At 37.9% G+C, this 14300-nt stretch overlaps 1 protein-coding gene across 2 annotated transcripts in view; it reads right to left on the minus strand.

The window, feature by feature from the left end:
- The window catches only part of UTRN (utrophin), a 309333-nt gene that overhangs the window by 101026 nt on the left and 194007 nt on the right, over positions 1-14300 (minus strand). For both annotated transcript variants that reach the window (XM_054279111.1, XM_054279109.1), the window contains one exon: positions 11656-11812. In XM_054279111.1, the coding sequence (XP_054135086.1) occupies positions 11656-11812 (157 nt within the window). The remainder of the gene's footprint in view (positions 1-11655; positions 11813-14300) is intronic.

A 14300-nucleotide genomic window follows, 5' to 3' on the forward strand; every position in this document is an offset into this window, starting at 1 on the left:
TTTTGTTTATTTGTTTGTTTTATATACTGTGCTGTGCTTACCATTAGCCACTCCTTCATAGTTCTAGCATTAAGATAATAACTTCTTCCTTCTCTTCTAGTGCTGCTGCACCAGCACCATGCAAAGCATAAGCAGGAAGACACAGTTGAAAAAAGGGTTTGAGAAACTGCAGCCAAGCACCCATGCTCACTGGACTAAGAAACTTGTAGCAGCCAGAAATGTCAGAGGGCATTATCTGCATGATCATACAGAAGAATACAAGATCATCAGAAAATCATCCCAAATGAGGCTGACCTATTGAAAAGGAGGAATTTCAACCAAGCGTGGCTGCTTTGTAGCAGTCTGTGTTTCAGTCTAAGCCTGGGGAATTGTTCCAGTAGCAAGGACTGAGGCTCCTGAAAGCCTCCCTGGCCAGGGATGTGAGGGGAGGCGCTGACCACAGCACTGATGTCAGCATCAGGTACTGCTCAGTATCTCTCTGCTACAACACTTGAGATGCAAAAATCACATGCACAGGATAAAATTAGCAGATACCACTGAAATGTACCTGAAACTCACACCCTCCCCCTCCCTTGCATTTATTTGATGATAACAATATTTTCACAATTAGTCTTCCCGCTCCTTTCAGGGCATCAAAATGTTACATTGTCAGCATTTTGTTCTGTTGGAGGGTTTCTTCCCTGGCTTGAACCTTATCCTTTCAAGGTAGTGAATGCTTGCATAAAATTCTAGCATCTCTCTTCTGAGGCAGATCCATCACTCAAAAAGAAGATGGAACCAAAAAAGAGGAAGTGTACAAATAGCTGTTATTTTAAAAATAGAAAGAAACTAGTAAGACTTCATGTCAGATTGATTCCAAAGTAAATAAACACAGACTGTATAAAATCTAGAACAAGGTGAAAAGAAATTTTAGATGACATGCAGTAATAGATAACAGAAAAATGATGTATTTGTTCCAGTAATTTCGTTAAAACTATCTCATTTGCTATTCTCTCTTCTATTACTGCTAATATTAAATTCTTGCTGACCTGTAACACTGACTTAATGAAAAATATACTAATAAAAGTAATGATTGGATTCAATCATTTAAGCCTCTGTTGGTACTGAAAATTTTAATTTAGACCCAAGTAACTCACACAGTTATAAAGTATGCATTTTTTAATGACTGTTTATAAAATGATCAGCATAGCCCTTTCATTAATCACAATATTTTACTTCATATTTTAAAAATTCTTCAAGCATGTAAGTTGCAAACCAGCTGTTTCAAAGGAGAGGAAGTCTTCAGGTTTTTTAAAAATCTATTCTTTTGCCAATATTAGGACTTTAAGTCTAAAACTTAAATAATATTAGGACTTTAAGTCTAAAACTTCCTTAGTAACATAGACAGAACGCATAAAATTCGGTCTGACTTCAAACAAAAGGGAAAATAAATGTATCAGAACATTTTAATGATTTATGGCTTTGGTTTACTCTCTCTTAAGCTTCTAAATATTGCTTGCAAACACAAAATTGCTGACAACAATATTATATAAATGACTGTGAAATACCATTGGCATATTGTGTTATACCATCAAGCATCGGCGTAGAGATTTTTTCTCTAGATTTACACATTCATTTAACAAGCAAGGTCTAAAAGATTAACATCTTATCATAAAATATATGAATTACCATTAGCAGCAACTATTAAGTTCTTTGAGAACGTCTTTGAAATGTTCCCTCTCACTACAGGCGATGCCTGCTCATTTAAGGAACAGCTTCAGGTGGCTAGAAATTCAGAAGAACTACTCGGCTTCCCACACCACCTCAAAATCTGTCCTGCAGAGAAACAGGATATAGGTGATGCCTTGTGAAGGCTGACCTGGAACAGAGGCTAGACAAAGTTAAAGGATAAAGTAGGTATTTATTAGAAGGCCTCAACGGATACACCTTGGGCAGTACAAGAGCCCAGCCAGGGCTGCATCCCAGATGAACCCAAAATGGCCACAAAATGGATGACCGGTCATGAGGGTTCTCACTTTTATAAGTTCTGGGCCACTAGCATATTGGAGTTAATTGTCCAATTATAGCTTTAGCTGATGAAGTCCCATCCTTCTTATTTTTCTCTCTTCAGTCCACATTGTTTATGCTCTTGGGCCTGCAATTCAGATCAGTTGTCCTTGGTCCCAGCTAGAGAAGGAATTGTCTAGCTACTCTGTGAAGAGAGCTTACCATCCCTTAATATGAAGCTCAGAACTACACACTAAAGCAGCACAGAATCTGAAAAATATAAAAGCTAAAACCTGAGGCATCATAGGAATAACCAACAGCAGCCACCTAACAGCACAGTCATGTGTCAGTAATAGCATAGCATCTCAGACTATCAAAAACTAGAGTTAATGCTGATCTTCATTCACTGCAGAATTAGAAAAGGCTGTTCATGTCACAGAAGTTGCTGCATTTGAATTGTCTACTTAGCAGAGCAGGCTACCAAGTTTAACATCCAGTTAATATATAGTGCTTGAAACCACTTTAGAACACAGTAGCTTCACTACTAGCACTGACATAATGCTCCATTGTCAATAAGCAACAAGATAGAAAGGACCCTTGAGAAAACTTAGGTTTTGTACAGGATGCTTTTAAAGTGTCCTCACACATTAGAGGGGAATAAATTACAAGATGACCAACCAAGTATATGAAATAACTCATTAGTAGTAAAAGTGTGAGGACAACACAGCATTCCTTCCAGAAAGAGGTGCCTAAAGAGCCACCCCAAAGCCAAGACATAAACCAAAAGGAATGTAACCTACACAACCAACAGCCACTTTGTCAAGCAAATATTTTCTATCTTAATTACACCATGCTCATAAAATTCTGTAATCTACTGACTAAAACAAAGTAATCCCAGTAACTCTAAGAAATGACTGCAGACACTGCAGACCTACCAGGCACAGCACTACATGGAGGAATTGTACCTTAATACTGAAGCTCAGGGTACCCCAAGTCTTCTGATGTGGACAACTACTGACGATACTTTAAATGGCACGAGGAAAGGAATCATGTTACCAGCCTCACAAGATGAGATTCCAAAAAGGTGCCATTCAGCTTCCAAATCTGATTAAAAGAAAAAACCTCCATCTTTCTCCCAAAACAACTAACTCTGGATGAGTCTGTAAGTGGTAAGGACCTCTAGCAGCTCAAGGTGTGGGATTGGGAACCCCAGACCCAATATAACACCTTTCTGAAGCACAGCACTGAATTCACTTTGCAGGAAACACATGCTAGCAAAAAAATAACATCCAGCAGCTTCCCTAAAAAGAAAGATTCAAATCTTTAAGCATCATTTTCTGTTTAGCACCCTTTGGCATCCACACTGAAAGACCAAAACTTTAGAGAAGAAAACCACTTCTAGTAACACTCCTAGGAGTTTCCCAGCCCCACAGACTAACCACCCTGGAGGAGAGAAATTCACTGAAACCCAGGCCAGAAGATACAGATGTGTGGTAACTGTCTAGGAACAAGTATTAGCTATAATTAAGAGTTCTTGGAAAGAAAACAAAACAGAACAAAATACCTCCTGTGACATTACCTTGCCCATTAAACCAATACCTACCCTTGCATTCTAAAAGTGCAACAAAATCAAAATGGGAAAACTAACAGAAAAGTGTAAGAAAAAGCAGAAGCCCATCCCCTCCCCTATTTTGAAACGTAGCCTTCAGTCTCTAGAATCTGCATGAAAACAGGAGTGGGTGGCTGCCATGGAAACAAAAATTTTCCAATTTATTGCTGATCTTCCTAGGGTGGATTACTGACAGTAATAACAAGGGATTGAGGATCCTTGAGTTCAGGAGTTAACTGGAATAAATATTCTTCTTCCCTAAAGAGCCTGCCTCCAGCAGCAAGAAGCAGGATCTAGATTAAGATGCTCTTAACAGAAAATAAAGTTTCTTCACCAGTCCCTGTCTGCAAATGCAGTAAGTTTCAGGAGGATTTAAAAGTGGTAACTGCCTCTCTCTTACTGCATATTTAAGCAGTGCATCATAAACTAATGTATCTGTTCAGTTTCTCCAAAACAGTGATGCATAGGGGACTCTGCCCACTAGGAACACAAGACTAAAGAAAATAAATCTCTCTAGTGCTTCCACAGATTTCACATGGAAAAGTGACCGTTATATAAAAAGGTTCTTAAGATTTGCATTAATCTCTACAAGCTCCACTCCACACCTTGAACAACAAGTGAACAGCCTTGGTAAATAGAGTAAGTTTGTTCTTAGTGGTCCAGTTTATCAAAACAGACCACAGAGAAATCAAGGAAAGCTGAGCTGATTTTATAGACTATACAGAAAGAACCTCAAATTGGTGTCAGAATGAGAAAGGTATGAGCAGGACAAACAGTTTTCATCTCTAATACAGGCTATGAAAGCATCTGAAAAAAATATGGCAGTGGACCCTGTATTATTGTGGCCCTCTAGAAGCACTCTCCAGTTGAAAAAACAGATTCACTGTGACTGTACCAGTGTTTTTTCCTGGCTCTCTGCCTTTGGAAAAACAGACCTCAGCAAAAAACAATATTTGCATTCAGAGAAATGTCCTGTCTCATTTCCTTATACCATCCCATCTCATCTCTGGGATCCAGTGAGGCAGCTCATCTGGTGACATATCATCCCTAGGTTTCAGGAGGTACCCAGCATTTTTAAATGCACTTGAAATACCAACTGATCTTAGGAAAAAACATACACAAATTTAAATCCATGAGCATTTTTCTGAGCAGTTACAGCTTAGGAGAAAAGGTCTTTGGAGTTTCATTGCCAGGTCCCAGAAATAATTTGTTTAATTTGCCACTTAACAAAAAATAGCCAACAAAATATTGAGCATCCTCAGAAATGACAAAAAATGCCACAGTTGTATTACAGTGTCAAACATTGCATTGGTGCAACTTCATCCTAAGTATCACATGCAATAGCAGTCACTTCAGTTCCCTAGGGGTATAGTACAGTCAGAAGAACACAGCAAGATGAACAACACAGGCAGCTAAGAGAATAGAGTGCCTGTCTTATGGGTGGAAATTAAAAATCAGTCACCAATGTGCTTGTGCTCCATCACCTTCCCTGGCTGTGCTCATGGCTCACCCCTGAAGGTCAGGCCACAGCCAGCCACAAGACACAGGAGAGAAACAGATGTCTGCTACATTCCAGTGCATCAAGATGTTACAAGATGTCATTAGTTGTAGATGAGCTACTCCTAACAGTGATGGAGCTAGAGTGGTCTTTTGTGAAGTGAAATAAAAAGATATCACAGAAACAGGCAGCCTTTTAAGGACAAAGAGAAAGGCTGATTGCTGTGTTGTTTCTGCAATGTAAGCCTAATGTATGACACAGGCATTCTCCTCCATAGCAATGTCAGAATGACCTCTTAGGTATTTGAGGATATCTACAAATCTTCCTTTATTCAGTGGTTTGAAAAAGACGCAGTCAGGTCCTAAAAATTTATGTGGGAGTCTTTGATTAAAACAAATGAGACAATGATTCCTCAGGAAAGAGCAGCATGAGCTATATACATCAAAATGATATTATGAAAAAGGCAACCCCACAGAAATGTTTCACTTATTGTACTGGAAAAGTGTCTATGAATTGTTTTTTTCCACAGTAAGATAACCTGCTTTACTCTGCATTAGTGACAGAATAATTTGTTCTTTTATTATCCAGGTTATTTATTATTTTAAGTACTGATCTGTTGCAACTTTCCTGACTTATCGCAAGACAACCACACTTCTGGGAACAAGATGAAATACAGCCAGGAGAAACTATTTTTTGTCAAAGTTAAAAATACACTGCACTGGCATCCTAATTTAACACTTCATTCTTTGTCCCATGCTTTTGTTTACACATCATTCTTCTGGAGAAAAAGCCCAGGAGAGCAGTGACACACACCTGAATCAGTCATGTAATGCACAAATCAGTTTAAGTAAATCCTTACTGAGCAACGGATATAAGTCTGTCCACTTGAGAATCCTCATTTAACTTCAAACATTAACTACACTCTTCCTCTCCTGTAACAAAATATTCCCACCCACAATTTCCACTTCTTCCTCCAAAACACACCACAAAGAAAAGTCTCAGTTAAAGATTAATGAGTTGTACTGTCCTTGAGCAGTACATACTTTCAGTGTAGTACAATAGATTTTTTTCACCAATAATCAACATTCAGGACTCTCAAATATGCAAAATTTTAAGAGTTCTTAAAAAACTCTTAAGTTTCTTAAGAGTTTACTTAAGGAGTTCTCACACCCTTCGGTAATGCTGATAGACTATTGGGAAGGCTATTCTTTTTCCTGCTAGAGTATGCAGTTTTTGAAATCACATCCTGATTTTAAAGAGCCACTCAGAGCAGCGTGGTACATCCTGCTCAAGCTCCTGCTTCCATCACATCCTTCTCGATCACACCAAGTTGCAGCTCTTCCTCTAAGCAAGAGGAAGTATTGCTTTTCCACTTCCAACCATGGACCACTTAATTCTCCTTTCATAGCTCACAGTGTAGTCAAAATTAATGTTTTAGCAACCACCCATTAAGTGACCAACCAATTTAGCTGACTACCTCTAAGCAGCAGAGATTTTGAGTACTTTGTGTCTTATGTGATGAAATGAGTAACAATTAATAAAGCTTTTTCTATACTTAAGAGTATATTATGAGTATAGCCTAAAACAGCACCAATACTTTAATGCTTCTGCTTTCATTCTTAGATTTAGTAATTCCCAAAGTGGAAGCAGATTTTAATACAGAAAATATACCAGAAAAACAAATCTAGAATAACTAAGTAGGAAGTAATTTAGGAAGAAGCCCGTTGCCCAAAGTCAGACGGGCAAACTGAAAGAACGAAGAAAAGTTTAAGGCTAGAAATAGATTTTTTCCTCACAGACTTTTCCCAGTCTTTAAGAAAATAACAGAATTACAGGCACCCTGAAGGGATAACAACACGTAGAAAGTAGTTTCCAGTTGGTTATGCTAACACCTTTGATTAAGCGAAAACAGCTGAGTAAAACCGACTGAAATACTACAACTTTCATTATTTGATTACTTTAACAAAACAAGTCTGAAACATGAAATACAGAGATAGCAACCCAAAAAGTTTGAAGAGCATCTAAAATATTAATGATCTATCCATAGATATAAAATTATCAATCAAACATTCACAGGTCCTTTGCCAATTCATTCTGAGCTCAAATGAAGCTAAGTGAAGCATCTCTTTGATCCAAGATGCATGCATTATTTAGCATTAGCTAGACATTTGCTCATTTATGCAGACACATGCCAACAGGATTTATGCAAGAGGGTACCCATTTCTGCTTAATTTGAAACGTCCTGGTTCTCTCTCTGGAATTTAAACCACACTGATTTATAGCTTTTAGGGACTCTTTGTATTTTAGCAAAAGCATACTTTCTAAAAGCTACAGTCAGAAACTCTTCCAGTAGAAAAACGAGATACATAAAGGTCCTAGTGCATCTCCAAAGAGCAAGGTGTCAGTATCTGTGCTGCCTCCTCTTGTACACACATGTGACTGTAGGTACTTGCACATGCACAAAACCAGTGATTCCTCTGATTTTTCATGGTAATGCTGCAGATTTTCTTTTCTGGCATACTATAATATGCAAGTAGGAGTGGGTTTTTGAGGGATAGAGTCTGGGAAGAACAGGCTTGGGATGGTGATTCTGGTTTTTCAGTTTTGATGAGCTGGTGTGGGGTTTTGGTCTTGGTCTATGCAGCTGACCAAAATTTGCATCACACACATTAAAATCCTAAATAAATATTTACATGGAAGACTGGTAAAGAACAGAATGAAAGGGAAACACATGACCTGCTGCTAAGAACTAGCAACAGTGAGAAAGTAAAATTTTGGGGGAAAAAAAAGGCAATAAACTCTATAAGCGTAAGTGCCTTCGGTTTCTTTTCCCTATAAACCATTCCCTGTGTCCCACACTTCTGGAGTGTGAATATAGACTCAGCTGTAAGTATACTCTATTTGAACAACTTTTCAGCTCAGGTACTTTTAAACTTCTTCTCAGCGTCCCAAATCTTCCAGTATTCTTAGGATTTCTTGCTCCACAACCCCTCTTCTAAAGACGAAGATCTTTTGCGAATAATCAAAATAGGAAATTCATGCACCATTGTTTAAATTTCCTTTTGCCCTGCCCCTGCAAAACACAGAGCAACACTCAACACCCAGACTGGATGTGCTTATTGATAGACTCAGCATTTAGTATGTGATAAACTTCCAGCTGATGGAAGTTTAGCTGAACAACATACAAAAACAGTCAAAAAATGATAAATATTTGCCACATCCTGAAAGATTTCTGTTAAGCTGGGAAATATAGGCTAAATCTGTAGCCCTAATTCAACCTACTAACAGTATTCTGTGCAATGTTTGCTTTTAAAACACAGGAGAATGAGAGATATCTAAAACAAAAACAAGTTTAAAAATCAAACAGCAAACCATTTATTTCCTCCTGTCCAAACAGACCTCAGTAGTACCCAAACAATGTGAGCCAACCCAAACTGTCACATAACACTGTACTTATCTATCTAGCACTGCTGAAGTCAAGCACTGAGGGAGGGAGATAGTAACAGAGGTCTATAGAATTAGTGCCATTAAGTTGAAGCAAAGAATTCATTCCCTGTACCTGAGGGGGAAAAAAGTAGGTTAATAAAAACAACAATTATTGAGTAACTAGAGGCAAAAAGTAATGCTAATTCAACAGAACTCAGAAAAATAAAGCAAAGGAGATGGGACTATCATGAGGGCACATCTCACAGAGCTGAGCCACTATTTTACCACTTAGATTTGAAGTACCAGCAAGGCCAAAATCAGGCAAGCAAGTTGAAAAATGGAGAAAATGGGTCACAGAGTAGTGGAGACAAAGTGAGGTATTGAACTGCTCAATTTGCATCAAGACAACTTCAAATCTACATTTAGGTATGAAACTAAAGGAAAGAGGAGAGCAGAGGCACACAAACAAACCTGGGAGAACCTTTTCAAGGTTAGCTGATGTGCCGCTGCAGAAACTCAACAAGGCATCATAAAAAAATCCCTTTGATCAAAGGTAAATCTTAAAAATGAAATGTTCAGGAGGTTTAATGCTTGAAGAAGCATGGGCAAAGAAACATTTTAAAAAGTACCAGGACAGCTGGTGATGAGAAGTGGAATCAAGGGAGTATCCTTCGGAGCTAGAGAAATCAAGTCATATCTCTACAATATTCATCTGACACAGTTACACCTTAAACATTGAAAACTCTCAGCTTAACAGGAAATTCCAAATGAATACCTTAACAGCAAAGCAAATGACACCAGCCAGCAATACCCACACTACAAGGCACAGAGCAACTGTCAACATGGAATTATGGAAAGTTTACAAAAATCCACTGAAAGGGCAGTTTTGGCATAATCTTTTGAAAAGAAAAAAATATTACAGGAATAAAACTTGTGCTCCTCAGCCAAGTGTCCTCCTGGACACTTCATCCAGCATCCTAACTACATCAATCAATCACTTAACTTTGCTGAGGAAGCAGAAGGACTTCTGGACACTTTGGGGTTTTATTTTGTCGGCTTTTGGTTGGTTTTTTTTTCACTCGTTCATTTTTCACTTTCTTTCTGAAAAAAACCCACAACTTTTCAACTTGATCAAGTTTGTTATTAGCAAACTACAGCTTCAGCAAGGAATGAACAGCTCCTGCTAAGAAACAGCAGTGAAGCATTGCCATGAGAATCAAACTAATAGACAGCTGTGGTTCAGCTCCCCTCCTCTGGCAGTAGCTAATAAGCAACATTTCAACAGAATGTGAAATGCTGTCTGCTAATAATTGGTATTTGGTATACACAGTATCATTACAAGATATATGGGAATCTCCTGATTCCCCTAACAAAATAACTGTTTGTAGTCATCCAAACATCACCTAAGAAATACCTGCAAGTGTATACAGTGCTTTTGCTGGCATAGGTATATAAAAAATAAAGTGATACTCAGGATGGCTTTAACTTCATGCTGTTGCAGACCATTAATGCAGCTCATATTAAATACTTGACTCAGGCAACTATATCCAATACTCACTGTGACATTGCAAGAAAATTGCCTTTTTGAAAAATGAAAGAATAATCTCCAAAAGCTCCCAGATAAACTCACAAGAGTCTTAACCTTGACACCTAACAAAATATCAGTTACTCTTTAAGTATATGGGTAAGGATTAAACAGCCCAGAGGTGTTCTCTCCTTCATACTGCTGCAGTTCACTAGTGGTCCAAATGAGCCATCCAGCACCATTACTACTAAACTTTTCCACTTCAGAATAAAGCCCCAGCTTTATAAATCAATTTGAGTTCTTCAGATGAGAGGCACTTACTAGTACTATTTGCTACTATCATGCACACATTGTTACCTACACAAGACACAAACAAGCCTTTAGAAAACAACCTGTAGAGGTCTACCACCTTCCACTGACCTCCTTCAAAATCATTTTGGCTCTGTTTCAGCCTTTTATTGCTCTTTGGCACTAGTAATACACCATTTGATCATTATAAAAAGAATCACAGCAGATGCACCTACAAACAGAGCCTGATGCTTTAAGTGGATTAGGAAGAGATGAACTCTCAAGAAACAAAGTTCCTGAGTTTATGCTAATAAATTTACTTTAAAAGACTAAATTAAGAAGAAACGTATGCAGATTTCCTTAAGCACTTCTATTTTGGAGTGAAGATGCAAAAGTGCTGCTCATGACAGACCATGTTTTCTGTACTTCCCCACAGTATTCCAAGTATTTCTGTATTAGTAAGTTTTTCCAAACTTAAATTTTGCCCTCACCAAACACCACAGCAGAAAAGACACTAGTGTAGCTGGCAGAGGGGAACATACTTATCATGCAATTAGCTATATAATGCTGCATTGCTCTCTTTCTCTCTTTACACTGTACAGAACAACAAATGAGATGGAACCAGCTTTACTAGTTTGAATTTTTCCAATGGCAAAACCATCTTCACTTGATTACTGATCAGAGTTGGCAAGACAGACTCCACATGCTACATGAATGAAGAAATGCAGATGCAAGTGACTATTTTACTGTCGAGAACTATTGAGGAATTAATAGTCAGTCACATACAAACCAGAACAGGACAAGCAAAACCAGAAAACCATGCTATAGTTACAACAGCACAATACACAGAAAAAATTTTAGCTCTCTGAAATATTTTTGAGTCATCTTTGCAGTGTAAATGTGCATGGGTAGGGGGCTGCTACCACTGTTGAGTTCAATAACACATAGAAGGGCACTGTTCATAGTTTTACTGAATTTACATTCATCTTTGCTTTCATGGCTATTGGTCACTTCTTACTTTTGCATGCCTTCCTTAACTTTTAGAGTAAAATAACAGCTTCACCTATCAGAAGTCCAAAAATATCAAGGAACAGTAAAGAAAAAGTGTTTAGACTGAACATATGCCTCAAAAATGGTTTAGATGAAATTTTATAGTGTATCTTAGTTGTGCCTTAATAGGCAAGGCGGTAAGCAAAATGGGTGGAGAGCTAGAACTTTTTTATAGAAATAAGTCACTAGGAAGCATTCATCATTTCTCCCATACAAAAAATTGCTTCATTCCATAATTCACAGTAGCATATCCATAAAACTTAAGCAACTTACTTTGCAGTGGTCATACTGCTGCTGTAAGGTTGGAACATCCCCTCCAACAGGCATTTGTTTTTTCAGTTCTTCATCTTTTGCATTCAGCCATTTGATTAACTCTTCCAGGGATGTCAGTAATCTGTTCCATTTCTCTGCACTGGCCTCCAAGTGAGCCCTGTGATACAGCATAACAGCATCTTTAAAGCCCTGAATGGCAAAACCAGCTTGGGAAAACAAACAAAGTTACTCCATCACTAAGATGAGAATGTTTCAAGTGCTTAATTGCAAAGCAACTTTGTGTTAAAAAAAAAACAACCTTATTTCAGAACACTTTGCACACCAAATCAAAATAAGCAAAGGAGAAACAGGGGAACACAGACAAATATGTCCCTGGTGCTGTAACTTATCTAAAACCTTGAACATTGCATGTCTAAGCAACATAAAAAATCCCTGTGTTTTGTAGTGACTCCCCCAGTGTTGTGCAACACACACAAACATCATTTTGTGAGCTAAAGCACTGCAAACCTGAACTCTTTCACACCAGGACCTTGACTCTCCAGAAGCAAAATCCAGTGTGTTCTACCAGTAGTTATCAATAGCAAATTGCCTGTGCTGCTGAACATATCAGTCAGTGACACACAGTTGCTGAATAAATCATCTCTCATCGATGTTGAGTTATTAGACTATTAATACAGTGAATCTTTTCCTCACTTTCATTGACAAATAAATCAAACGCCACAATATCTTTTTCTTTAATAATAATTTCCAGAAACACCTTGAGATTCAGTGTCTTCTCCCTGCAGTGCCAAAAAGATGCATAGAAATCTTCAAAATGGACCAGCTACCCCTCTTTTACTGCAGTCATTCTTTGTTATGCTATCATTCAAGATCAGCATGTATCTAATTTATATGAGCAAAAAAAAAGTTTCTTTCTTCACACAGATGGGCGAGTAGAGCTGAATGATTCTCAGTGTAGTCTGACACCAGTTCTGCAAGTTTCTCCCTGCTTCTGAATGATGAATGAAGTAAACTCTATTGCCTTCCCTATTTTGCACACTGTTGGCTATCTTTTTTTTTCTGATTCTCTGAGAATCACACCTAGAAACTTTCACCTAGCTTGTATTATCATTTCAAATGACATTAGAGTGAATGTTTGGGGCTGATACAACAGCATTTGGATTGAAGGGATGATGTGCTACAAGGTTAAATACAACACAAGCTTAAGTTCGGCCACACTGACATCTCCCAGCAATACTAGATAGATGAATCAAGAAAGCAGTCAAGTAAGATTATATAAGGAGGGAAATACAAAGAAAAAAAAATCCATATTTCTGAAAAGGATAAACCAAGTACCTTTAGGAAGAGGAATCTATTCTCTTTCACTCCTGTGAAGGAGAGTAACTACTTGGGAAAAAATATGAAACTGAAGTAGTTGCTAGAAGTGACATTTTATTGCTTACAGTTTTGTGTGTTATGGTTTCTATTGTCCCTTATTACTCTCACTGATACCTTTATCTCAACACTGAATTGCAACGAGCTGCTAGCAGGTCAGGCCTAAATGCAGAGTCAGCATCCCATCATGCACTGAAGCACAAGCAAGTTGTGCTGGCCTTGGTGTGCAGGCTAGCAGCTTCTGAGTGGAATGTATTGTCTCCACTCTCCTGTTATTCAGGTACTCAGAACTGGCTCTTCTTTCTTGAAATGAAGAGAGTTATACTTCTTACTTATCAGGCAGAGGAGACACACTGCCCTCTCATCTAAGCCAATGCAGCCCACATTTGAACTTAAGAGTGTTGCTATTAGACTCTGTTTGCTAAAAGAAAGTATATCTATATCTTTGAGAATTTCCAGTAGCAACTACAATTAAAATGTTCAGATTTACAGCTTTCTGTACATTTGATAGTGAAATCTCTATTCATGATGACATATTAGTGTTTCTAGCATATATAAGCAGCTCTCACCTCTCAAAACTGGCACTCTCTGAGGCTTCAAGTTTCTGCTCTAATTATTTAGTGGAATTCTTGTATGCAAAATAAATTGGAGCTTTGTAAGGAGGGGAAAAACTCCTGTAACTAGATAAAGGACAATTTAAGGGTGATTCACCACTTTGTAACATAGAATGCAATAATATTCATAGTAAAACAACTAATCTGATATAAATGGGAATGATATTGAATATATTACAGGATAAAATGCATTGTAATTTACCACTAAGTACTTGTGTGCATGCCAAATTAATGTCAATACCAAAAATAACACTAGCAAGCACATGGTTTCAAAGTCCAGTGCAAGTTAATCCTGCAGAGGTAGAGCAGTAAGGGGTGGAGAGGAAGTGGACTACACCAGCAGGGACTTCAAAATTTTTCACCAAGTACAAAGTGACTTAACCTCCCAAAGAAAGATATTAAAAAGGGAAAAAATAAACAGGGAAAAACTCATCACATCAGCCTGGATTTTTCCAGAATACTATCCTCTTAATCTTATCAAAAGCAATACTGAAAGTGAAAGTAAGATGCAGCAGCTGAAAAGCAGACACAAGCATTCAATTCTCCTGGGGAGCAAAAAAATACATTCAGTAAATCCCATTCAAAGCAAATGCTACACAGGAGCAAGAGAGTCAAGATATGCTTTAAATTGCAATTCAGTGTAAAGTTTTAGTATCA

This window comes from Melozone crissalis, unplaced genomic scaffold, assembly GCF_028551555.1.
Source record: "Melozone crissalis strain CALT ecotype California unplaced genomic scaffold, PUWL_Pcris_2 ptg000027l_1, whole genome shotgun sequence".
Taxonomy (NCBI): domain Eukaryota; kingdom Metazoa; phylum Chordata; class Aves; order Passeriformes; family Passerellidae; genus Melozone; species Melozone crissalis.